This window comes from Lemur catta, chromosome 17 (assembly GCF_020740605.2).
Source record: "Lemur catta isolate mLemCat1 chromosome 17, mLemCat1.pri, whole genome shotgun sequence".
NCBI classification, from domain to species: Eukaryota; Metazoa; Chordata; class Mammalia; order Primates; family Lemuridae; genus Lemur; species Lemur catta.
In genome coordinates, this window is record NC_059144.1 from 40,691,678 (window position 1) to 40,715,720 (window position 24,043).

General features: G+C 38.7%; 1 protein-coding gene across 1 annotated transcript in view; it reads left to right on the forward strand.

Annotated features, from left to right (window-relative positions):
- The first annotated feature begins 401 nt into the window (after window positions 1-401).
- CSE1L (chromosome segregation 1 like) overlaps window positions 402-24,043 on the forward strand; it is a 41,481-nt gene continuing 17,839 nt past the window's right edge. The window contains 12 exon segments of the mRNA XM_045529234.1: window positions 402-590; window positions 10,031-10,126; window positions 13,801-13,943; window positions 16,282-16,383; window positions 16,455-16,600; window positions 16,961-17,051; window positions 18,605-18,712; window positions 19,687-19,779; window positions 21,471-21,638; window positions 21,746-21,875; window positions 23,017-23,082; window positions 23,480-23,682. Coding sequence (XP_045385190.1) covers window positions 455-590; window positions 10,031-10,126; window positions 13,801-13,943; window positions 16,282-16,383; window positions 16,455-16,600; window positions 16,961-17,051; window positions 18,605-18,712; window positions 19,687-19,779; window positions 21,471-21,638; window positions 21,746-21,875; window positions 23,017-23,082; window positions 23,480-23,682 — 1,482 coding nt within the window. The 5' untranslated portion in view covers window positions 402-454.

Sequence of the window (24,043 nt, forward strand, 5' to 3'; positions counted from 1 at the left end):
GCTGTATCCTGGCTAAAATTCAGGTCCACTGTTACCTGCTCCAACCTTCCTGGGGCATCCCATTTACCTTCCAAGTTACTGCTTGCTGTATCATCCTGTTGTATATTCTCTTCTCATGCACTTACCAAGATGTGAAATTCTTACTCATTTGTTTATTCCATGTCTCCCTCTAAAACAGAAGCTCCATGAGGAGCGGGAAGTCCTCTTCCGTCTGAGACGCCATGTGCGTGACTTTGGACAGTTAGTTGAACATCCTAACATCAAAATAGGTGCCAAACCAGCAGCCACTCGCTGATTCTGCGTTCCTCTCAGGAAAACGGGAATGGTCAGAGCCAAAGGACGCTGTCACTTTTGACGTCACCGCAAAACCAGAGCGGGGTTCCGATTGGCCCTTGGAGCCTGGGTGGGGCCAGGGCGGTCCTGGCCCCGCCCCCTGCCTCTGCCTCGCTCGCGCATGCGCTCCGGCCGCTGCCTCGCTGCCGCGCCATTTTGCCGGGGTTTGAATGTGAGGCGGAGCGGCGGCAAGAGCGGGCAGTGCCGGCTACAGTCCGCGGCTGGGAGTCTCTCCTCCGTTCCCGTATCCCCACGAGGTGAGAGGCGGGGCGTTCACGGCCTAGCAGGGTTGCTCTTGGGGTCCCGCTGATGACGGGATGAGGCGTTCCCGGCACTTCCGAGCCCTAGGAAGCGAGGACCGCGCTTCTGGGAGAGGGCGGAGTGTGGGCCGATGCCTCGGGCGGAGCACTCAGGCAAGGGCTTCGCCTCCGCAGACCGGCCTTGGCGCACCCTGTGGCGTCCTAGGTTTCCGGCCCAGGCCCGGCGGTCGCGGGGCCTGTGATGGGCAAGAGTGGCAGAGACGCGGCCTAACTCGAGCGGCGTGAGCACCCGCCCCTTCCCCTCCAGCGCCGCGCTGATTGGCTGTGCCGCCGCCTTGCCGCTCGGGACGGCCGCTCCTCATTGGTGGCGCCCGCGCGTCCGTTCTCGGCGCCCGGGGCCGCCCGCAGCGTGAGCTGGGTGTGCGGCCGCGGGGCCTGTCCCGGCCCGGGCTGCGGGCTGTGTGCGACTGCCCGCCGCCTCGCGATCGCCTCTGTCCCCGGACGCTGGTGAAGCCCGTGAACTCACACTTCTCTAACCTCTCTGTGCTTCGGTCTCCCTGACTGTAAAATGGGCGCCATGGTCTCGCTTAGCTGAATTATAAGGGTTAAATTCTAGTCCGTGCATCCGAGACATAATGAATGCCCGGGAACATGGGAGTTACCCTATTTTTGAGGAAACGCTAAGCTATGGTGTTTCGGAGCATGGGCTTTGGAGTGAGATCACCTGGGTTCATTCCAGACTCAGACTCTAAGAGTGTAATTTAGAATTTGTCACTTAATCTCTCCGAGCCTCTATCTTCTTAGCTGCAAAATGGAGTTAATAATGTAATCTACCTCGTAAAGTAGTTTTGAGGGTCCATTAAGTGATTTACCGTGGTTTACAAAGGTTCCACCAGAGCTGACCGTTGTCCACACATCTTTCTCTTCCTTAGACACCTTAGCTATACTTTCCTGACCTTTTTTTTCTCCGTTAAATATTCCAGTCTCATTTGTACTTTAAAGCATTTGCACTTGTCTTTTGTTTGCTTGGAAATTACTAACATCAGATCCTTGCAAGACTGGCTCTCTCCAAGTTTTCCTCACCTTAGGCCTCCCCTGACCGAACCTCACGAAGGAGGTTTTTCCCTCAGCTCTTCACCAACATCAGTTAATTTGATTGACTTCATAGCGTCTGCGATTACTTATTGTTTACTTGTTTATAGCCTTTCTCAGCCGCTAGAATGTAAGTAAGCTCTTTGAGGGCAAGGACCTTGTCCCTCCTGACTTCTGTATCCCTAGTGGCCTACCAGGGGTGCCACACACATGTGCTTGCCTCATGGTAGATGCACAGGTACTCTGGCTTGGAGGCACAGAAGAGGATTCCACCTTGTGCTCTTTAGCCTTTGTCTGTCTTTTTTTTTTTTTTTAAAGAGACTGGCTCTCTGTTGCCCAGGCTAGAGTGCAGTGGCCCAATCATAGCTCGCTGTAACGCGTGATCTTGAGTTTCTGGGCTCACCCAATCCTCCTGCCTCAGCCTCCCGAGTAGCTGGAACTACAGGTATGCACCACCACACCCAGCTAATTATTTTTTATAGAGACAAGGTCTACCTGTGTTGCTGAGGCTGGTCTTGAACTCCTGGCCTCAAGTGATTCTCCTATCTCGGCCTCCCAAAGTGCTAAGATTGCAGGTGTGAACAACTGTGCTGGCAACACTTTATCTTTCACTTCTTTCCATCAATGCAAGGGAATTCTCTCTGGCCTTGTTACTTTTATTTCTGCTAGTTGAGGTCTGACACAGAGGGAAACCATTTTCTATACAAGATTGGATGGGTGTGAGAGCAGTGCTCTAGTTTTGAAACTAATTTGTTTCTTGATTCATTTAACAACATTGAGTATCCTGTAGAACTCTGGGAATACAGTGAAGAAACAAAAATGGACAAGATTCCTTGCCTTGAGGAGCATGTATTCCAATGGGTGAAAGAAACAACACAAATAAGTTAATTAGGTAATTTCAGATAGCGACAAGTGACAGAATGATGTGACAGCCAAAGAAGACTTCTCTTAGGAGGTGACATTTGTGCAGAAACCAGCCATGAAAAGGTGAGGGGACAGAATATTCCAGGCAGAGGAAATATTGCAAAGGCTCAAAGACAGGAACAGGCTTGAAATACTGGAATATCTGAGGAACATCCTGGTTCCTAAACTGTGTGAAGAAGGGACAATTATCCACAGACCAAATCATGTAGAACTTCTTAGGCAATATAAGGAGTTTGGATTTGATTCTCAGTGGTGTATTGCTATGATTAGAAAGCAGAGGGTGGTTTGAGGTGTTGGAGTATGTTCTCGATATGTGAGATGTTGGGGTCGGTTCTTTTTTTTTTTGTTTCATTTCCTAGGTTGCATCTAGCATGGGGTAGGTTCTTTTTTTTTTTTTTTTTTTTGAGACAGAGTCTCACTTTGTTGCCCGGGCTAGAGTGAGTGCCGTGGCGTCACCCTAGCTCACAGCGACCTCAAACTCCTGGGCTCAAGCGATCCTACTGCCTCAGCCTCCCGAGTAGCTGGGACTACAGACATGCGCCACCATTCCCGGCTAATTTTTTCTATCTATATATTTTTAGTTGTCCAGATAATTTATTTCTATTTTTAGTAGAGATGGGGTCTCGCTCAGGCTGGTCTTGAACTCCTGACCTCGAGGGGTAGGTTCTTGATGTGTGGGTGCCACATAGTTTTCATTTATTGGATTTCTTTCCCTGAGATGTAAGGCCTCAGGAATGGTTCTCTAATGTGGAGGAAATGTCTAAGAAAAAGGCACACATCCTGGATCAGCTTATATTACAGATGTCTGTGAGATGGCCTTGAAAAGCAAAGCTTTTATTCCAAAAATCTTCATCTATAACTGAGGGCCTGTGGGAAGAGGCTAGACTAAGGTCCAGCCATTTTATTTAATAAAAACTTAGAATTTAGATAAGTCTATTAAAGTGTGAAAAACCTTCACGTGTGGTCAAACAAGATAACAATTAGACCTTGATCTTGCTGATAATTGTGAATGCCTGTGGAATGTTCTCTAAAATTCCCAGATTTGTTACACTTTGTCAAATCAGGGCTAAGCTTACAATTTGTTGTTGTTGTTTTGGTTTTCTTTACTTTTTTGAGGCAGGGTCTCACTCTGTTGCCTGGGATAGAGTACAGTGGCATCATCATAGCTCTCTGCAACATCACAGCTCCTGGGCTCAAGCAATCCTCCCTGCCTCAGCCTCCGGAGTAGCTGGGACTATAGGTGCATGCCAACACACCGGCTTTTTTTTTTTTAATTTTTTTGTAGAGATGGGGGGGGTGAATTTCCCAAGCTGGTCTCGAACTCTTGGCCTCAAGTGATCCTCCTGCCTCAGCCTCCCAAAGTGCTAGGATTACAGGCAATGTTGAAGGTCCTGGGTAACCATAAACAAAAAATCAGAGCTCCCTCTAGAGCTTGCAGTCTAGTGTGTGCAAGAGACGATAAATATGTAAAGGATGACTTCAAGTGAGGATAACTGGTAACACAGTAAAAATAGGTTTGGTGTAGATGGTAGTCTTGGAAGGCCCTTTTGAGGAATTGACAGCAGGCTAAAAGCTGAATGGTACCCACTAACAAGTTAGAGGAAGAATATTATTACAGTTACAGAGAACTGTCAAGGCTGGTTCAAAGAACAGAAGGCTTTTGCAATGTAGGAAGAGGAGGTAGAAGATGAGGTTGACAGGTAGAGTTTGGATTTTTTTTTTTTTTTTTTTTTTTTGAGACAGAGTCTCGCTGTGTTGCTTGAGCTAGAGTGAGTGCCGTGGCATCAGCCTAGCTCACGGCAACCTCAAACTCCTGGGCTTAAGCGATCCTACTGCCTCAGCCTCCCCAGTAGCTGGGACTACAGTCATGTGCCACCATGCCCGGCTAATTTTTTCTATATATATTTTTTAGTTGGCCAGATAATCTCTTTCTATTTTTAGTAGAGATGGGGTCTCGCTCTTGCTGAGGCTGGTCTCGAACTTCTGACCTCGAGCAATCCACCCGCCTCGGCCTCCCAGAGTGCTAGGATTACAGGCATGAGCCACTGCGCCCGGCCCAGAGTTTGGATTTTTAATACAAATAATTATAGGGGATCTAAGCAATTTTGGTTGAGAAATATACACATGCTAGAAAAACATAATGAAGAAAGTTAGTGAAGTGCAGACTTATTGAGAAGGATATTTAAAAACTCAACAAAATAAGCCAGGCATGGAGGCTTGCACCTGTAGTCTGAGCTAATCAGGAGGCTAAGGCAAGAGGATCATTTGAGCTTAGGAGTTTGAGGTTGCAGTGAGCTGTGACCATGGCACTGCACTCTAGCCTGGGCAACATAATGAGACCCTGTCTCTAAAAAAAAGAACTCCACAAAATAGATCCAATTAATCTCTGTAAAACACACCCCCCCACCGCCTAGTTTCTAACATGCTGCCTTGCATGAATCTCCAAATGTAGAATAAATTTACATGTGGCAAAGAAAGGCCAATTTTTTTAGCTCAGATACGCTGGTGTAAATGGTTTTGCTTGGCAACAGCAAACTTTCATGATTTCATAACAGATTCAGCATTTCAACACAGAAAAATCGAATGGGAAAATGAGTTAACTCAATCACTGCTTTCCAAGTAACAGGGGAAACACTGGATTAAATGGTGTAAACTGGTAACTTACATGAGTTCCTGAAGCCTTTAAAGTGCTTCATATTTTGAATCTCCAAAGTGGGTCAGGATGTAATACAGCTTTTTCCAAACTTTTGACATAAAAAAACCAGAAAGGGTAGCCTCTCAATAGATTATATGTATGGTTGAGTGGGACTTGATGTTCACATGAGTGAAGTGGGATGCCCTGGATCAGAGGGGGTGAACAGATAGGTGGTGGAGTCTACTGAATCAGAATATTCGCTTACGTTGTAATAAACATGTTTTCTAATTAAGAGTAAGGAGAATACAGGTCGTGGTTTCTGGCTGTTGAGAAGTACCCTGCATAAGCACAGCATTAGATATAGCCCTTTTCTATCTTTTGGGTTTTTGTTTTTAAGAATTGAGGTAAGAGTTTCCCCACTCCCCCATTCTTTGAATTGTTATTGTTCAAAATCTCAGAGTCTTCTTGAATACTTCCTCTCCTTAGCTCTCTTCTGGCTGCCCTCTTTTCACATCAGCCTGCCTTTTTTTTTTTTTTTTTGAGACAGTCTCGCTCTGTTGCCCAGGCTAGAGTGCCGTGGCGTCAGCCTAGCTCACAGCAACCTCAAACTCCTGGGCTTAAGTGATCCTCCTGCCTCAGCCTCCCAAGTAGCTGGGACTACAGGCATATGCCACCATGCCCGGCTAATTTTTTTCTCTATATACTTTTTACCTGTCCAGATAATTTCTTTCTATTTTTAGTAGAAACGGGGGGTGTCTCGCTCTTGCTCAGGCTGGTCTCGAACTCCTGACCTCAAGCAATCCTCCCACCTCGGCCTCCCAGAGTGCTAGGATTACAGGCGTGAGCCACCACGCCCGGCCACCTCAGCCTTTCTATTGTGTTCTGAGTGCTTCTACTCTAGTTCGGTCCTCTATCATTATTTCCACCTAGGGGCAGCCATGAGTAATAAAGAGTAGAGCTGTTTGAATCTGATCTTTATTTATTACCTGTGTGTGACTTAGAGCAAGTTATTAATAGTTGACCTCTCAGAGTCCCCTTTCTTGTATATAAAATGGTGTGTGAAATAAATAATATGAAGCATATAAAACATCTAGCATTGTGTGGCTGGTTCATACATGTGACCCCTCCCCCATTTAAGAAAAAGTGTCCTAACAATTCTGTTCTCTTCTTCAATTCCATTCTGCAAACCGTTAGCAGCCCAAAGCTCCTAAACTCCACTTTCATTCAATTTTTACCCACTTCAAAAAACCTCCAGTGGCTTCCTGTTGTACATTAGATCATGAAACTCTTCAGCCAAATATTGAGGGACCTGTGAGATCTGCTCTTAGTTTCCTGGTCCTGTTCTCTTCCCATCTGTTACTGTGTTCACAGTGTTTCCTTTGTGAGGTGGGTCCTCATCCTACTTTGCCTATCCAAATCTGCATATTCTTCCAAGGTTCAGCTCAAGAGTCACAGTGTCTGGAAAATCTTGGATGGCCACATACCCCAGTGACTCCCTTCTTAACTTCTTAGCAGTCAAGATGCTGTCTGTGTGATTCATTTGGCACTTCTGCTCTAGGGAACAACTGTCCTTAAGAATTCAGAGGTTTTTTTTTAGATGCACATACTGTGGATTGCTTGACATGCCCAGTGGGGCCTGGGGTAGTACCCTGCAATTGAACATATTATTTCTTTAGTGAAACAAATTTACATACTGACATAAATAAAAACTATATTTATAGCCTCCAGCAGTTGAGGCCAAATTCTCCTGCCAAATGAGTTTGCCACAAACTTGTAAAAAAGAAAATTTATTTTCTTTTTTTCAGTTTAATTGACATTTGGATTTCAGGACTGCAGGGAAGGGATTATAGGCCTGCACTTGGCATTTGAGTTGTGTGTTTTATTCCCAGCTAGTGTGGCTGCTCCTTTGAGGGCAAGAGCTTGATTTCCTATTGTCATAGACATTTACTTTTTAACTGTTTTAAAAGACAGGGTCTTGCTCTATCTCCCAGGCTAGAGTGCAGTGGTGTCATCATAGCTCATTGCAGCCTCAAACTCTTGGGCTCTACCGATCCTCCTGCCTCAGCCTCCCAAGTAGCTGGGACTATAGCCGTGCACCACAATGGCTGGCTAATTTTTCTATTTTTAGTAGAGATGGGATCTCGCTCTTGCTCAGGCTGGTCTCAAACTCCCCAGCTCAAGCAATCCTTCAGCCTCGGCCTCCCAGAGTGCTAGGATTACAGGCGTGAGCCACTGTACCTGGCCTATTTTTATTTATTCATTTTTTTAGAGATGAGGTCTTGCTGTGTTGCCCAGGCTGGTCTGGAACTCCAGGCTCAAACAGTCATCCTGCCTCAGCCTCCTGAATTGCTAGTGTTAACTGGTGTGAGCCACTGTGCCCGACAAGACATTTTAAAAATACAGTAAAATTTTAATGCTTTCTGGCTGTAAATGTAATACATATGGGTGATTGTAGGATATTAGAAAAATAAGAAGAGAATAAAAATCTCCTGTATTCATCACTTAGATGTTACCATTGTTTACATTTTAGATTGTATTTTTAGTTTTTTCCTATATATTTAAATATGTGTAAATTTTATTTTATATAATTTGAATTATGGCATCCTTGACCTTTTTTCTACTCAGCTGTATTGTATTTTATAAAAATTATGCACTTAGGTTTTTTCTTCTTTATAAAAGAAGCCTCAGGTTAATTTGCTTGGTTTCCCAGAAGAGGCTATGTTTTCCCAGCTACATGTAGCTGTTTGTCTAAAAACTGTCCAGTGGAATTTAAGCAGAAGTGGAGTTTTTTAAATAGCTTTATTGAAGTATAATTTACATACCATAAGATTCATTTCATTTTAAGTGTACTGTTTGATGAATTTTAGTAAATTTATATAGTTGTGCATCCATCACCACAGTCTAATTTTAGAACACTCTGTCACCTCCAAAAGTTCTCTCGATTTGCACTGAATTTTATCAACTAGCCAACAACTTGGAGACCATAAAGCTCCATTGATAACATTCCCAAGATTATTGGGCTATTGATATAGTACTGCACATGCACATATAGCACTTGTAATCTATATGTGCTATTTTTGTGTACTTTTTTTGTGATTGACAAAAGTGTATATACTTAATGTTAGGGTGTGAAGTCCACGTGCGGGGGGGGAGAAAGAATTCTCAGACAGTGAATAGGATATACAAAACTAAAAGTTTATTCATTTTCTTGAGAAAGAAAGAGAGAAGGGGGGCGGGGCCCATGACACACAGAGGGAGTAAGGAAATGTTGGGTGGTGAGGAAAGTTGCTTGGTTGTTTTAAAGGGTAGAAATGTTTTGTTGTTGGGTTTGTTTTGTTTTTTTTCTTTCTCTCTGTTTCAGGGGACTGACACAAAAGCGGCTGTGAAGCTGCTGTGTTGGCTTTTTCTGTTTCTAATGTAGGAGATTGATAGCAGAAATTAGTTTCTTCTTTCTTCTTGATAGCGGGAGGCACCTGGTACTGTCTCTTCTTGAGGAAGCAAGAGAAGCTTACACTCCTGCTGTCCGCTCAGGAACTTTTTCAAGGCTGAGAAAGAACTCAGAGATAACAAGTTAGGCCACACATGTTTTAATTAAAGGGTAGTTGTTCTTACTTTCTGTTTGATAGTTTATTTTCCTCTGTTAGATAGGTTATTAGTAAGACTACCTTTCACTTATGGTGTACAACATGTTTTGAAATATGTAGAATGGCAAAATCAGGCTAATTAACACATATATAACCTAACATACTTTTTTTGTGGTGAAAACATTTAAAATCTACTCTCAGGAATTTTCAAGTAAACAATACATTGTTAGTAGTTATAGTCACCATGTTGTACGATAAATTTCTTCAGCTGTGTATTTCTTAGCCTGTGTTACTAGTTATATCTACATAGGCCATTTATTTATGGCTTAAAATTTGTAATCTGTTAGATGTGAAATTTTTTGGTCAGTCATAAGCAAATTCTGAGTTAGTTTTTAAGCTTTAAATAAGAAAACTTTTAATTATAATCACAGCTGTCATCTTCTGAACTCCAGAATTATCTCCCTAGATGCAAATTCTCAGCTTGTAGTTTGTACTGAGTATTTGTGATTGATTACATGTTGTACATGAAGGAATTTATTCTGATTTCTTTAATCTTAGAACTTTTTATAGGATCTTTATTTACTGCTTAAAATTTTAATTCTCACTGTGGGACTTTTATTTTTTAAAGCTCCTTTTGTGATTGTCTCAGCCTTTATTAGTTTTTTCTCATAACATTAAATCAGATAAAGTTATTGGTGACTTTGAGCAATTCTTCAGCTTTGTTTTTCTATGCCTGTCTTTTTGAAATTTTGGGATATTTTTCTAATCTGTTAGCTCAAAATTATTTCACCATTGTTTCAAGAAGGGAAAAAAAAGCCCATCTTCTGAACTGTCAGCTAAGAATCAGGCTTGTAACCCATATTGAAAACATAACATATAATGAATGATTTTCATAGAGGGGGAAAAGCTTATAAAAAGTTGGGTTTGTTTTGAGATGGATTCTTACTCTGTTGCCTAGACATGAGGGCAGTGGCATCATCATAGCTCACAGCAACCTCAAACTCCTGGGCTCAAATGATCCTTCTGCCTCGGTCTCCCAAGTAGCTGGGACTACAGGCCTACACCATCGTGCCCGGTCAATTTTTTAATTTTTTTGTAGAGATGAGGTCTCACTGTGTTGGTCAGGCTGGTAAAAGGATTTTTTAATGTAAATTACTGTGTCTCCAAGTGACCAGTTACCCAAACCTTATTTTTTATTTTAGATTCTATAGCAATGGAGCTCAGCGATGCAAATTTACAAACACTAACAGAATATTTAAAGAAAACACTTGATCCTGATCCTGCCATCAGACGTCCAGGTAAAGAGAATAAATGTTTTCTGGTTGATTAATTTTTAAAGGACAGATGAGAGAAGGCTTTGTTGGAATCTGCTTATTTGTAAATTTAAAAAAAAAAGATTTATACTTGGATTCTCAGGCATAGTTGATAGTGTATGGTTGGCTGCTTAAAGCTGCTATAACATGGTGTGGTTTTTTGTTTTTTTTTTGTTTTTTTTTTTAGTAAAATGACTTTTATTTAGCATTTCTGGGATTATAGGGATAAAAAGTAGGGATACTAGGCCTGTGGGTTGGTAGGAAAAAAAAGTAGGAAATGGTTAGAATGCTTTGTCTCTTGACCTTTCTGAAAATCCCCACTTAAAATCTGCCTACTTTAGAGATATAATAATTAGGGCATAGGGATGAAAGTAATTGCCTAAAAAGTGATTAAGTGAATAAAACCAAGTAATCAGATACTGTCTCTTAATCTCCCTGTTGGGTTTGATTTAATTAATATTTTAAGGCCTAGAGTTCCTTTCCTCCTGAATTTGACCAGTTTCCATTAGAAACTTGGTACAAGCTTAGTATTTTGAACTCAGATGCTCACAGGAGTCAGGTGTAAAGGTAAGTGAGGCAGGCCAAGCAGGAACTGGTACTGTCAGGTGAATACATGCCCTGGTTATGGGGCAAATATTGTTTGGAACTAGCTGACTTTGGGAATCCAAACCAGTTTTGCAAGATCAGCTTTGCCTGAAAAATAAGGATATTTATATGAAGTGCCCTCATTTTTAAATGATAGCAGCTAAACTTCAGAAAAATTTGAAACAGTAGAAACCAAACAAACTACTTCTGGGGGCCAGGTATGTCTTGTGAGCAGTCAGTTGATCCTTGATATAAGCCATATTAACCAGAAATGCTCTTAAACTGCTTCAGAACTTACTAATGTGCATGCTCATATAGAGGATTTTGGAAGGGTTCCATGAAGGCACAAATGAGTGTGTATGCATGTTAAATTATACATTATATATGATAAATAGAATCATAAACATGTTAGTGCAACCATCCTATTCTGGAAAAGTCTTTGTGATTTCTGACAGGGAAAATTGGTTTTCTCATTAGTGCTCACATGACGTGTTCCTGGATAAAGGGAAGTTAATGGCTCTAATCTTCTTAGACTTTCCCTGAAAGCTTTTGCCAACATGGTCTGTTAAAAATTATTTTTAATGATGTGTCTTTGTAAGGTGATGGTTTTGTTGGCTTTATAAATCCAGGGCAGAGTTTAGAAATAAATTGGTGTCTCTGGGAGGAGTTATGAACATAGCATTTCCCAAGGATTGGCACTAGACTGATTCAGTGTCTTTAAGGAGATAGAAATCTGTATTGGATCCCAGCTTACAGATATGACTATGCTTCCTTGATTATTGAGATGGGACAGTGGTATGGATGAACTGGAAGACCTTTTTTTTTTTTTTTTTTTTTTAATTTTTGTAGAGACAGGATCTTGCTATATTGCCCAGGCTGGTCTCTTAACTGCTGGGTTAAGTGATCTTCCTGCCTCAGCCTCCCAAAGTGCTGGGATTACAGACATGAGCCACTGCCTGGCCCAGAAGACCTTTTGAGACTCTGAGTATACAGGACCATGTCAATGTAGATATTCTGTAAGTTGAAGGAAATGAACACAGAAAGGAATAGACTTAATTCTCGAGATCATTTTTCTGGATATTGACTTCAGTTTAGGAAAGAGACCTGGCAATTTACATGGGCTTTTCCCCAAATCATGGATACAACCCTGTATGAAATGCTGACCACTAACTAGGAGGAAACAACCAAAGGTTTCTGTACTCATACAGAACCATAGTATGTCCGCTCCTGAAAAACATTTTTCAGGGCAACAGTCCTCATCCTTTAAGAAAGACATGGTAGCACCCGAATGTTTATAGCAGCATAATTCACAATTGCGAAGATGTGGAAACAACCCAAGTGCCCGTCAATACGTGAGTGAATTAATAAAATGTGGTATATGTATACCATGCAGTACTACTCAGCTATAAGAAACAATGGTGAAGGGCGGGCGCGGTGGCTTATGCCTGTAATCCTAGCACTCTGGGAGGCCGAGGCGGATGGATAGCTCAAGGTCAGGAGTTCGAGACCAGCCTGAGCAAGAGCGAGACCCTGTTTCTACTAAAAATAGAAAGAAATTATCTGGCCAACTAAAATATATATAGAAAAAATTAGCCGGGCATGGTGGCGCATGTCTGTAGTCCCAGCTACTCGGGAGGCTGAGGCAGTAGGATCGCTTGAGCCCAGGAGTTTGAGGTTGCTGTGAGCTAGGCTGACGCCACGGCACTCACTCTAACCAGGGCAACAAAGTGACACTGTGTCTCAAAAAAAAAAAAAGAAAGAAAGAAACAATGGTGATATAACACCTCTTGTATTTTCCTGGAAAGAGTTGGAACCCATTCTAGTAAGTGAAGTATCCCAAGAATGGAAAAAAAAGCACCGCATGTGCTCACCATCAAATTGGTTTCACTGATCATCACCTAAGAGCACATTTAGGAATAACATTGATCGGGTGTGCAGATGTGGGTGGGGGAGGGGATGGGTGTATACATACCTAATGAGTGCGATGTGCACTGTGTAGGAGATGGACACGTTTGAAGCTCTGACTAGGGGGGTGCGGGGAAGGACAATATACATAACCTAAACTTTTATACCCCCACAATATGCTGAAATAAGAATAAAAAAAGAAATAAAAGAAAGACATGGTAAACACAAAGCAGGGAGGGTTTGAAAATGTTATTTAATAGTTAAACTCTTGGGACTCAGTCCAGGAAGAGGGAAGGTGTTAAATGACATTATTAAATACCTTTTCAAAAAATACTGGAATCCTGGAATGAGTGTTGCTTTTTGAAGCTTAAGATAGGAAACATTAAAAGAAATACTATGCCACCACCACCATGTGATCAGTAGACCTAGGAAATTGATCCCAAAATGTAATATGGACTGAAAATATGTTGGTAAAACCTTTGTGTAAATTCATTGCTGGTATTCAGAAATTTTTAATTTGAGAAGAAATCTTAGGGCTGGTAAGGTAGAAAAAAGACTGAGCTAAAGTTTTTTCAGTGATGAAAGCTTCCAGCTGTGTGAGCTTGCACAAGTTATTTAACCTCAGTGGTCTTGACTTTAAAATGAGAATAATCCTACCTACCTTTCTGGGTTATAGTGACAACTTAATGAAATAATATATGTCAGTAAAGAATGGGACCCATATGGTTAATAATATATATTAGCATAAATTAATTCATTTGATCGTCATCATCCTGTGAAAGAAATATTACTACCAACAGTACTAATAATAATCCTTTCTGAAAGAAGACAAGGGTATAGAACTTTTGCCTTGAAGTCAGTCTCTCAGGGAAACAATTTGTCCTTTAGATGGGGTAGTCATTCAATCAGGCCATTTTATAGGTTTGTGAGAATCAGGTGAGTTAATAGATGGTAAGGTGATTTGAAAACTGAAGCCTTATGTAAATTTAATGTAACATTATATATAATCCATTTAATAGATAAGAAAAGTAAGGCCCTAAGGGGAAATACCCTTATCTTTCAATTTTTTGATCTTTCAATTAAAGATATACAGAGTTCATGTTAATATATACATGATGTGTAAAGATCCTGATTTTAATAAATTTTCTAACATGAAAATTCTTTCACAGCTGAGAAATTTCTTGAATCTGTAGAAGGAAATCAGAATTACCCACTGTTGCTTTTAACATTACTGGAGAAGTCCCAGGATAATGTCATCAAAGTGTGTGCTTCAGTAACGTTCAAAAACTATATTAAACGGAACTGGAGAATTGTAAGTAATTTGTGAATATGTAATTTAATGCCTTGTATGTTTATAAGATTTATATGAACAGTGCTCTTAAAAGGTTAAGATACAGATTAAAGACAAAATTAAACCAGACCCTTTTCCAGTGCATCTGTTATTTCATTTGAATTTATATAAATTTCTTCAACTTTATAACTCAGCTAGAGTGTGTGTGACTTGGTTTTAATCTCCATTATGATTGCAGTTTAACTCTAGCTAACTGCTTAGTGAAGAGACATTATGTAGGAAAACAGTCTAAATGAGTAATTGAAGTAATTTCTCTTGTGGAGTGGACTTAGAAAATTAAAGCTGAAAAAAATCACATATATAAAAAATTTGTAGAATGCAAGGTAATTTAGATTAGATTTTTTTTTTTTTTTGGAGACAGAGTCACACTCTGTCATCCTGGCCAGAGTGCAGTGGTGTCACCATAGCTCACTGCAACCTTAAATTCCTGGACTCAAGTGATCCTCCTGCCTTAGTCTCTCAAGTAGCTGGGACTACAGACTTGTGTGTCACCACGCCTAGCTAATTTTTTCTATTTTTAGTAGAGATGGGGTCTCACTGTTGCTCACGTTGGTCTCAAACTTCTAACCTCAAGCAATCCTCCTGCCTCAGCCTCCCAGAGTGCTAGGGTTACAGGTGTGAGCCACTCACTGCACCTGGCCCTGAAATTTCTGATAAGAGATTTTGCCCTATGTCTTATGTGATATGGAAATATAATCTAATTCTAATTTAAGATGAATCCTATTGTGCTACAAGTTTAATGGCTAAGAAATTAAAAATTAAGAAACAGGCATTTTCCCAACCTTACCTTAGGACAGTGGTTCTCAACTAGGGGCAGTTTTGCCTACCAGAGGACATTTGGCAATATTTGAAGACATCATAGCTGTGGGGGTTGCTGTTGGCATCTAGTGGGTAAAGGCCAGAGATGGCTGCTAAACATCCTACAGTGCACAAGAATGGCTTCCCACAGCCAAGAATTATACGATTCAAAATGTCAATAATGTTAAAGCTGAGAAGCCCTGGCTCATGATAGAGAAAAAATGAGAATTGCTTTATAGTCGTAGTAATAATGATTTTGCACAAAGTATTAAGGTTGACAGAAATGGTCAGTTTTTCTAAAAAGTCAACTTTAAACCTACCCAAATATTTTTATTTAGAATCTTGCTTTTTTTCCCTCATTCCGTGAAAGTTTATAAAACAGTAAGCATTATTTCTAAGCTCGTATAATTAGTCAAGTGTTACCACATGTGGTGAACAAATGACTTGGTAAATCTTAGAAACAATGTCTAAAAGTTTGTCCCTGTACTTGTAGGCTAAACCCTCTCCCTCTATTTTGATTTGTAAAACTAGTGAGACTTTCGGAACCTCTTTGGGTGACGTATTCCAGGTGTGTAATGATTAAGAAGTTTTCATTAAATAGTCCTTAGTTTTAAGGTGAGAGTTATATTGAAGCTTTTCTAGATGAATATGGATTAAGTAGCATACATCTCTAAAGATTCTTTTTTGTTTTCCAAGATAGACTCTCTAGGATACAGATGTAGGAGGGAATAATTAATGGAAAAAGGTCTTGCAGTAGATGGAAGAGTGGATCTGATGTATAAGCGCCTTTTTTTTTTTTTTGAGACAGAGTCTCACTCTGTTGCCCTGAGTAGAGTGCTGTGGCATCAGCCTAGCTCACAGCAACCTCAAACTCCTGGGCTCAAGTGATCCTCCTGCCTCAGCCTCCCGAAGAGCTGGGACTATGGGCATGTGCCACCATGCCCTCCTGATTTTTCTATTTTTAGTAGAGATGGGGTCTCTCTCAGGCTCTCTCTTGCTCAGGCTGGTCTCAAACTCCTGAGCTCAAGTGATCCTTCTGCCTCAGCCTCCAGAGTGCTAGAATTACAGGCATGAGCCACCGCGCCAATCCATCTGTAATGATTTTAATCACACTGCACTCCAGCCTAGGTGAGAGAGTTGAGACCCTGTCTCTGTTTAAAAAAAAAAAAAAAGATTTTAATCACATACTCTGATTAGTTTACATGTAGAACTGAAATTCTTAATTGGCATCAGGAAGAGAGAGCTTATTAATTTGTATGTGAAATGTTTGCGTTTGAGAGGGAGTGTATATTTCTCTGGGGAAAGAGTCCATGCTTTCATCAGATTGTTAACAGAATCTGTGACTCTTTAACAGACTATGATCTGTGAAACTGGGGAGGCTCCACCTTCTCTGCAGTTTTCTTAGAAAACCAGGGAATAAAAAATAGTTCTGTTTTATCTAAAGCCATGTGGACATGAATATGGATTTTATGTTACTTGCTCATTGATATTTTACCGTTAGGTTGAAGATGAACCGAACAAAATTTGTGAAGCTGATCGAGTAGCCATTAAAGCCAACATAGTGCACTTGATGCTCAGCAGCCCAGAGCAAATTCAGAAGCAGGTAATGTAGCGCTGCTTTTTCGGTAGGTTCCTTTGTAAGACTCTCATCTAATGAATCCTTTCCTCCCCCAGTTAAGTGATGCCATTAGCATTATTGGAAGAGAAGATTTCCCTCAGAAATGGCCTGACTTGTTGACAGAAATGGTGAATCGCTTTCAGAGTGGAGATTTCCATGTTATTAATGGAGTCCTCCGTACAGCACATTCATTATTTAAAAGGTACTGATATACAGATTCATCTTTTAAAACTACTTTTCTTAATTTTATTTGATTGTGTAAAGTTACCTTTGTGCCTGTTGTCACTCCTTTGAATATGATCATCCAAGAATAAGAGTATAAACCTCAATTCATTTTCATGTTTGTTTCTTCTCAAGTAGAATGTTTATTTCATATTGCCCTATCACCTGTGAAATACCTGATCTTCATAAACTGCTTGATTCCTTTAAAAAGAAAACCAAGAATTCCCTTTGAATTTCAGAAAGCCATCTAGTTGTAGATGTCTATCAGAATTGACCCTTTAAGAGCTAAAGTGAATAAACAAAAACTTGTAAATTTATCTATTTTACCTTAATTTTCCAGATATCGTCACGAATTTAAGTCAAATGAGTTATGGACTGAAATTAAACTTGTTCTGGATGCCTTTGCTTTGCCTTTGACTAATTTGTTTAAGGTATGGAATAACATCTTAGTGATATTTTTAATTAATTTTGTAAATTGCTTAAATATTTGTGTAAATTTTAAGAGAATACTTTGAAAGCTTATTTGATAGGTAATGTTGAGAGCAGCATTTCTTTTGAAAAGTTTCAAACCTACACAGAGTGGAAGTGTTATAATGAACTCCCTTCTATTATTATACAAGTTTAACAATTGCCAACATTTTGTTCTTTTTTTTTTTTTATCTTCTCCCCTACTTAGGAATATTTAAAAACAAAGCATCATATCATTTCAGCCAAATATTTGGGTATTGTATCTAAAAAAAGAGATCCATGTTTTCTTGCTGAAATTCCTGAGTTTCAGAGAGATCCAATGCACATTTTAATTTAACTGTGGAGTTTAGTTTATATATTTTGTACATCATTTTACAATGTACAGGCTTTCCTTAACATGTTCTTGGTCTTTGTGAGAATCCTATAAGATTGTAAGAAATGTACTGTTAACCCTTTTTTCTAGATAAGAGGGTTCATTTTCACACAACTAACGAGAGAGCCAGGCTTCAAACCTAGTTTTTCAGACTCCAAAAAAGCTATTTACTTCTTATGTTCAGAAGGAAGAGCGTACACAGAGTTTTTCATAGTTAAGACATCTTACTGATGGTACATTTTTATTTTAAAAAATGGACAAAATGAGATCACTTTTTCCACCTATTGGGTTGGCAAAGATTTTCTTTCTTTTTAATGATATTAAAAGTCTTAGCCAGAGCACATTGAAATGAATAGTTTAGTGTCCTGTTTATTATATTATAAATGGTACTGGCTTTTAAACTGGAGTTTGGCATTTCATTAAGAAAACCTTAATATTTATATTATCCTAACTCCAGGGTAAAGGAAGTAACATTTGTTGAATGTCTTTTATGTAATAGGTATGTACAAAGTACTAAGACCTTTTATATATTTTTTTCATTTAATTATACTTTCTATTCAAGGTAAGCATGGTTCTCATATTAAAATAAGGAAATTGGGGCTCAGAGTACAATAACTTCCTCAATGTATTGCTCCTTACAAGTAATAGAGCTTAGATTGTGTGCAAGTCTTTTTGGCTTCTAAAACCTGTGCTCATAGCACACTGTGCTGCCATGGTAATATATGTCTAGAGTTTCAGACTCTTGAAAATTAGAGGTGTGCACAAAGTTTTATAAATAAACCTGTTTATTGCAGTTAGAATAATGAAAAATTGGAAACAACCTAAATGCCAAGTGACAGAGGAATTATTTAATTGGAGCATGTAAAGACAGTTTGGGGTAATATATTTGTATATATTTGCAGATGATCGGAAAGATACAATAATTCAGAATATTAACATTAGACTTTAGTGGTGCTATTTTGGACAGTTTAAAAAATATACTTTATTTTTCAGAATCTCTTAAATGACTATATACTACTATTTAAAAAACAAATTTTGGAAAAGAAATATGAATAGTCTCAGCATAGCACAAGGCTATTTCCCTAAGATCAGCATACTAGGTTTACAATACACTAAAACCATGTTGCTAAATTCCTTTCCAAGGCCACCATCGAACTCTGCAGTACCCATGCAAATGATGCCTCTGCCCTGAGGATTCTTTTTTCTTCCCTAATTCTGATCTCAAAATTGTTCTATAGTTTAAACTTTCAGGTAAGTTTCATTTGATTTCTTGCTTTTGATTTTTATTCTTTGATGTTAAACATAGTTTTCTACTTGATAAAGACTTCTTTGCCAGCATTTATTTTTCTGAAAGAAAGGTTTTTTCTGAGATCCCTGCTCCCCCCCCCCAGGACTAAGAAAGGGGGAGGTATTAACTGGTACAGATTGCTACAGTGAGATGCAAAAGAAGGAACTGGCCTTTTCATTGTTCGTAGCCAGGACCTGTACTTATCTTCACAACATGAGTGCACTCGCAGTGGTGGGGAGAGAGTTCCCCAAAAGGAAATTGGGTTCTCTTAGGTTTAGAGTAGGAGGAGATGAACAACCCAAAATAACATGTCCCACATCAGTGTTCAGCTAGACAGCAGCTTGAGAAATTCTTACTTAAATGAATACTACTGTTTTTGCTTATACCTTCTTTTGAATTCTACTTCTGAGAAGTCAGGTAAAATGAAGCTCTTGATAACTTGTCATGCATAACAAGGGAGACCAGAGAAAGGAAGCATAATCTTTACCCTTGGGGGGCAGGATGGGGGGTTTGTTCCTCATTAAGAAGGCAGTACTCTGCCACAGGAAATCAGTACCTATGTAAGACAGTAAGTTTGATTCTGGGTTGGTGGTCATCTTATAATAAATGCAGTAGTTAGAAAGGAAAGGGGATGTATTGGTAAGCACTGAGCTTTGTAAGGAAAGGCTTAGTGTTGGCTTATCTGGACCTTGAAGGAAGATTGGGACAAGAACTAGAGGTGACATCATTTATGGTGAAAGCAGACAAACAGGCAGAAGTTTGAATGATTTATTCAGCTGCCAGACCTAGCTGCAGCAGAGCATTCTTGTCAGAATAGGTAGTTCTCAGACTGAGTTTGGGCTTACTCCTACAGGCATGTACAGAATGTTTGGCATTGTGGGGAAACTTATTAAAGTAGCGTGCTTATTTATTTTAGTCAAAAGTATTTATTCTTTAGGATCTTCCTGAATTTTTTGAAGATAATATGGAAACCTGGATGGATAATTTTCATACACTTTTGACATTGGATAATAAACTTCTACAAACTGATGTAAGTATTTAAAATGTTGCCTGAGTAGCCTTTTTCTTTCATTAACAATTATTTGGGTACCCTCTGAAAACCTATTTACTCTTGCATTGCTAATAGATAAAATTCCAAGAATGCAAGTAATATTTAATTCTGTTTGATGTTCAATTTGGTTATTGTGTACAAAACAGAATTACTCGTATTGTCACACTTGAATTGACTCGCTTATGTCATACTATATACAGATAAAGTGATTTCATTACATTAAAGGCTTTAAAAGTATTCACATTGTGACTATTTTATGAAATAAAATTGTCATTGAAAATACTAACAAAACTTAAACCTCTGTAGTGGTAGCCTCTTTTTTAAAGTCATCCACAGCTTGGAAAAGAGGGAAAATGGTAACACATGTTTATAATACGTAAAGGTTTCTGGTCTGGCTTTGTAATATGTTCTCTTATACATACAGTGCTTATTCTGTGCTACTCATTTGCTCCTTTATTAATATGATCTTTCCCAAGAAACAAAAACTATAAAATATTCAGAATATTTCAACACCAGATAAAATAAAAATTAGAATTAGTGATTCAAATCAGATTTTGCGAGTGGAATACAGAAAGGGAATCATTAATATGGTTGTATGACAGATTTTTGTCTCAGAGTTTGACTGTGTCAAAGGGAATTTTAAAAGATGTGGCTCCCTTATAATAATTTCATTCAGTTGGATAAAAACCACTCCTTAAGAAAACAAAGCTTTTCTTCACACTTTAAAGGAAATTTTTCAGGTTGAATTATTATAGGAGCTGTTTGCCCAGTTAACCATGTGCTACCTTGTGTCATCTCACATTCATTAATATTTATGCCTTGAGGAAGCAGCTGTGAGGGGATTCTTTTTATCTCTCCTAAGTTTGAGGGATTTGGCACATAAAACAACTCAAAAGGTATTTTCTGGTTTGCTATATAGTAGGGATTGCTGCAGAAATTGCTATCATGGTTTAGATTGGGATTGGCAAACTTTTCCTGTAAAGGGCCAGGTAGTGAATACTGTCAGTTTGCAGACCGTACAGTCTGTGTTGCTCAGCAGCTGCAGTGTGAAAGCAGCCCCAGACAGTACTAGAAATAGTATAAATGAATTGTATGAGGGAAAAACGAATGGGCTGTGTTTTAATAAAACTTCACTTACGAAAACAGGCAACAGGCTGGATTTGGCCTGTAGACCACAGTTTACTGACCCTTGATACAGAGTTGTGTTTAATATTGTATAACCAAAACATTATTTGTGAGAATCATATAATATTACCTTATGTGGGGGTGGGGGAATGTCCCATCTTAATATATTCAAAGTGATAATAACCCTTTTGGAAGGCAGCAAGACAATCCAGTTAACTGTATTGTCAAGTAACGATACAATCATCATTCAGGTTTGTGTAGGAATATACTATTTTTAATCTGATATGTATGGAAATATTTTGTAATTTAGCAACCAGAAGAAAAGGCTTTATTCAACTTGAAAACTTTTGAAACCTGTTCTCAATTATTAATAAATGGGAAAGATTTGGTGAATAGATTGATAGTGGCATAGGTGTTGTTTATTTAAACAAAAACCTGAATTGAATTTAAATTTTAAAGAGTCTAATTCAGGAATTCAGCTACTCCCCTGATTGATGGTAGCATTACAGCTGTATGCTTGAGTTTTCTCTTTTCTTTTATGTAAGGATGAAGAGGAAGCAGGCTTATTGGAGCTCTTAAAATCCCAGATTTGTGATAATGCTGCACTCTATGCACAGAAGTATGATGAAGAATTTCAACGGTACCTCCCTCGTTTTGTCACAGCCATCTGGAATTTACTAGTTACAACAGGTCAAGAGGTTAAATATGATTTGGTAAGATGGTGGCGACAAATAATTAAAAGACATTCTCCATCTCTCCCAAGAAATAAACTGTTCAGTTTTGCTTTTAAAAATCTTACTGTTTTTGTGTTTTGTTCCAGTTGGTAAGTAATGCAATTCAATTTCTGGCTTCAGTTTGTGAGCGACCTCATTATAAGAATCTGTTTGAGGACCAGAACACGCTGACAAGTATCTGTGAAAAGGTTATTGTGCCTAACATGGAATTTAGAGGTAATTATGGCAAAGTGTAAAGCTTTTTCAAGGGAGTAAAAACTCAGTTACTTGAAAGTATATTGGTATAAATTTAATGTCTTCTGTTGCTTTTTTTTACTTTTTAGAAATTAGATGCATATAATTCTGTTGCTTTTTTTAAACGTAGTTAATCTAATTCTTTTATTACCACATTTCTGGGTCATTTATTGCCTATTTTCTAAACCAAGACAGAAAATGTGGCATCTGTGAAATGGGTGTTGCTATAATGAGCTTAGTTGTGTATTGGGGGGGGGTTCTCATAGAAATACTAAATAAAATTTTTTAAATCCTGTTACATGGAGAAGAAAATAAAACTATCCAGCATCTCAATTTAGGGAAGGAATTTGGTTTTGTTTGACTTAGTATTTCACCAAGGCAAATAGCTGTTTTTAAACAGTTGACTTGAGAGTAGAAGTGATAACTTTTAAATACAAGATTGAAACCCACTTTTAGGTTGTGCTTAAGGTTAAAATACTAAGGCATGTGATACAGGCTAATAAAAAAGAAAATAATAATAATAAAAAGATTAAAATTGTCCTAAGTGTCTATTTATATATAAAATGTCTGTCCCTTTTCTTACTGTTATGAATAGCAAGTAGTGAAGGTGAAGGGACTGTGTTTTATATCAAAGCAGTCATTGGTTCACTGGTTCTCAAATTATGTCTAGAACAAAATCAGGAGGTTAAGGACTTTGTTAAGGGCAAGGTTTTATTTCCTTTTTTGTTCTCATCAAAATAAATTTAAAAGATCTTTATTCTTTTACTGTCTTCCCTATGTGTTTTGTTGTTGAAATGACTTTTATGAAATAATGGTGATTATAGTTAGGTTGTTTGCTTTTTTTAATGTTCTTTTCTGGCAAAATAAAAAGTTAGCATTCCAAGATTGATCCCCAGCACTTAGTTTTGAAAGCTGGAAGAAAAAATCCAGTTCTGGGGACATTGTCATATTAGAAAAAAATGAGCCTATCTCACAGCTGTGTGAATTACCTAATACCTAGCCTTTCAGGGTGGCCTTAGCTATATACAAGGCAGTTCTATATACTCTTCCGCATACTCAGCTGTTAAGTACATTTAGACTTGTCTTTTTGTGGGGTTATCTGAAATATCAATTCTCTTTGTAGCTGCTGATGAAGAAGCATTTGAAGATAATTCTGAGGAGTACATAAGAAGGGATTTAGAAGGATCTGGTGCGTATCTTGGTTTTCTGTTAGTCTCCTAACAAGCCTATTTTAAGATTGTTCTCTTTCTAGTAAACAATGGGGAAGAGTGGGAGTTAGAAATAAGAGTGTCATTTCAGCTGACTTTCATTGAAAACTAGTTTCCTTCTTTAACTTGTACGTGTTAAAAAGCAGCTCTTATATGACCTACATAAAAGTATCAAAAATTGAATCATTTGTCTTCTCTTTCTTATATACTTAGTAATATTTATCATAATTCTGTGACCTCTTTAGTTTCATTCTCATTTTGTGTTTCTTGTGGGGGGGAAATAACATTTTTTTTCATTATTTATATTGCTGGTAGCTATCACATGGCAATCAGTGGTTGTTTCTTTCTCCTATGATACATTTCCTTTTCATTTTATAGATATTGATACTAGACGCAGGGCTGCTTGTGATCTTGTACGAGGATTATGCAAGTTTTTTGAGGGACCTGTGACAGGAATCTTCTCTGGTTATGTTAACTCCATGCTGCAGGAATATGCAAAAAATCCATCTGTCAACTGGAAACACAAAGATGCAGCCATTTACCTAGTGACATCTTTGGCATCAAAAGCCCAAACACAGAAGGTAATGTGGTTTTTTCTAAAACAGGCATTGGTAACCACAGAAGTCAAAAAGAAAAAATACATCTCTGATAATAGCCTACTCTGCCAGATAACCTGTTAGTTCCGATTAGAATGTATGTTGCTGTATTAAGCACTTCAGTTTCTCATGGACTGAAAAATTGACAGATGCCATGCTTATTACCTTAGCTGAGACCCGGTGTATAAAATGTACTAAACTTAAATTTAGCTATTGTTTGATTTAGGGAAGTTTCTTTATTGTTTATTAAGATAGTCCTGTTTTATGTATAAGAAATTTGTGTTTTGAAGTGTTGTCTCCATTTTTGTTGTGGTTTTAAAAATTGTTTAAATTTCTAATGTGATAG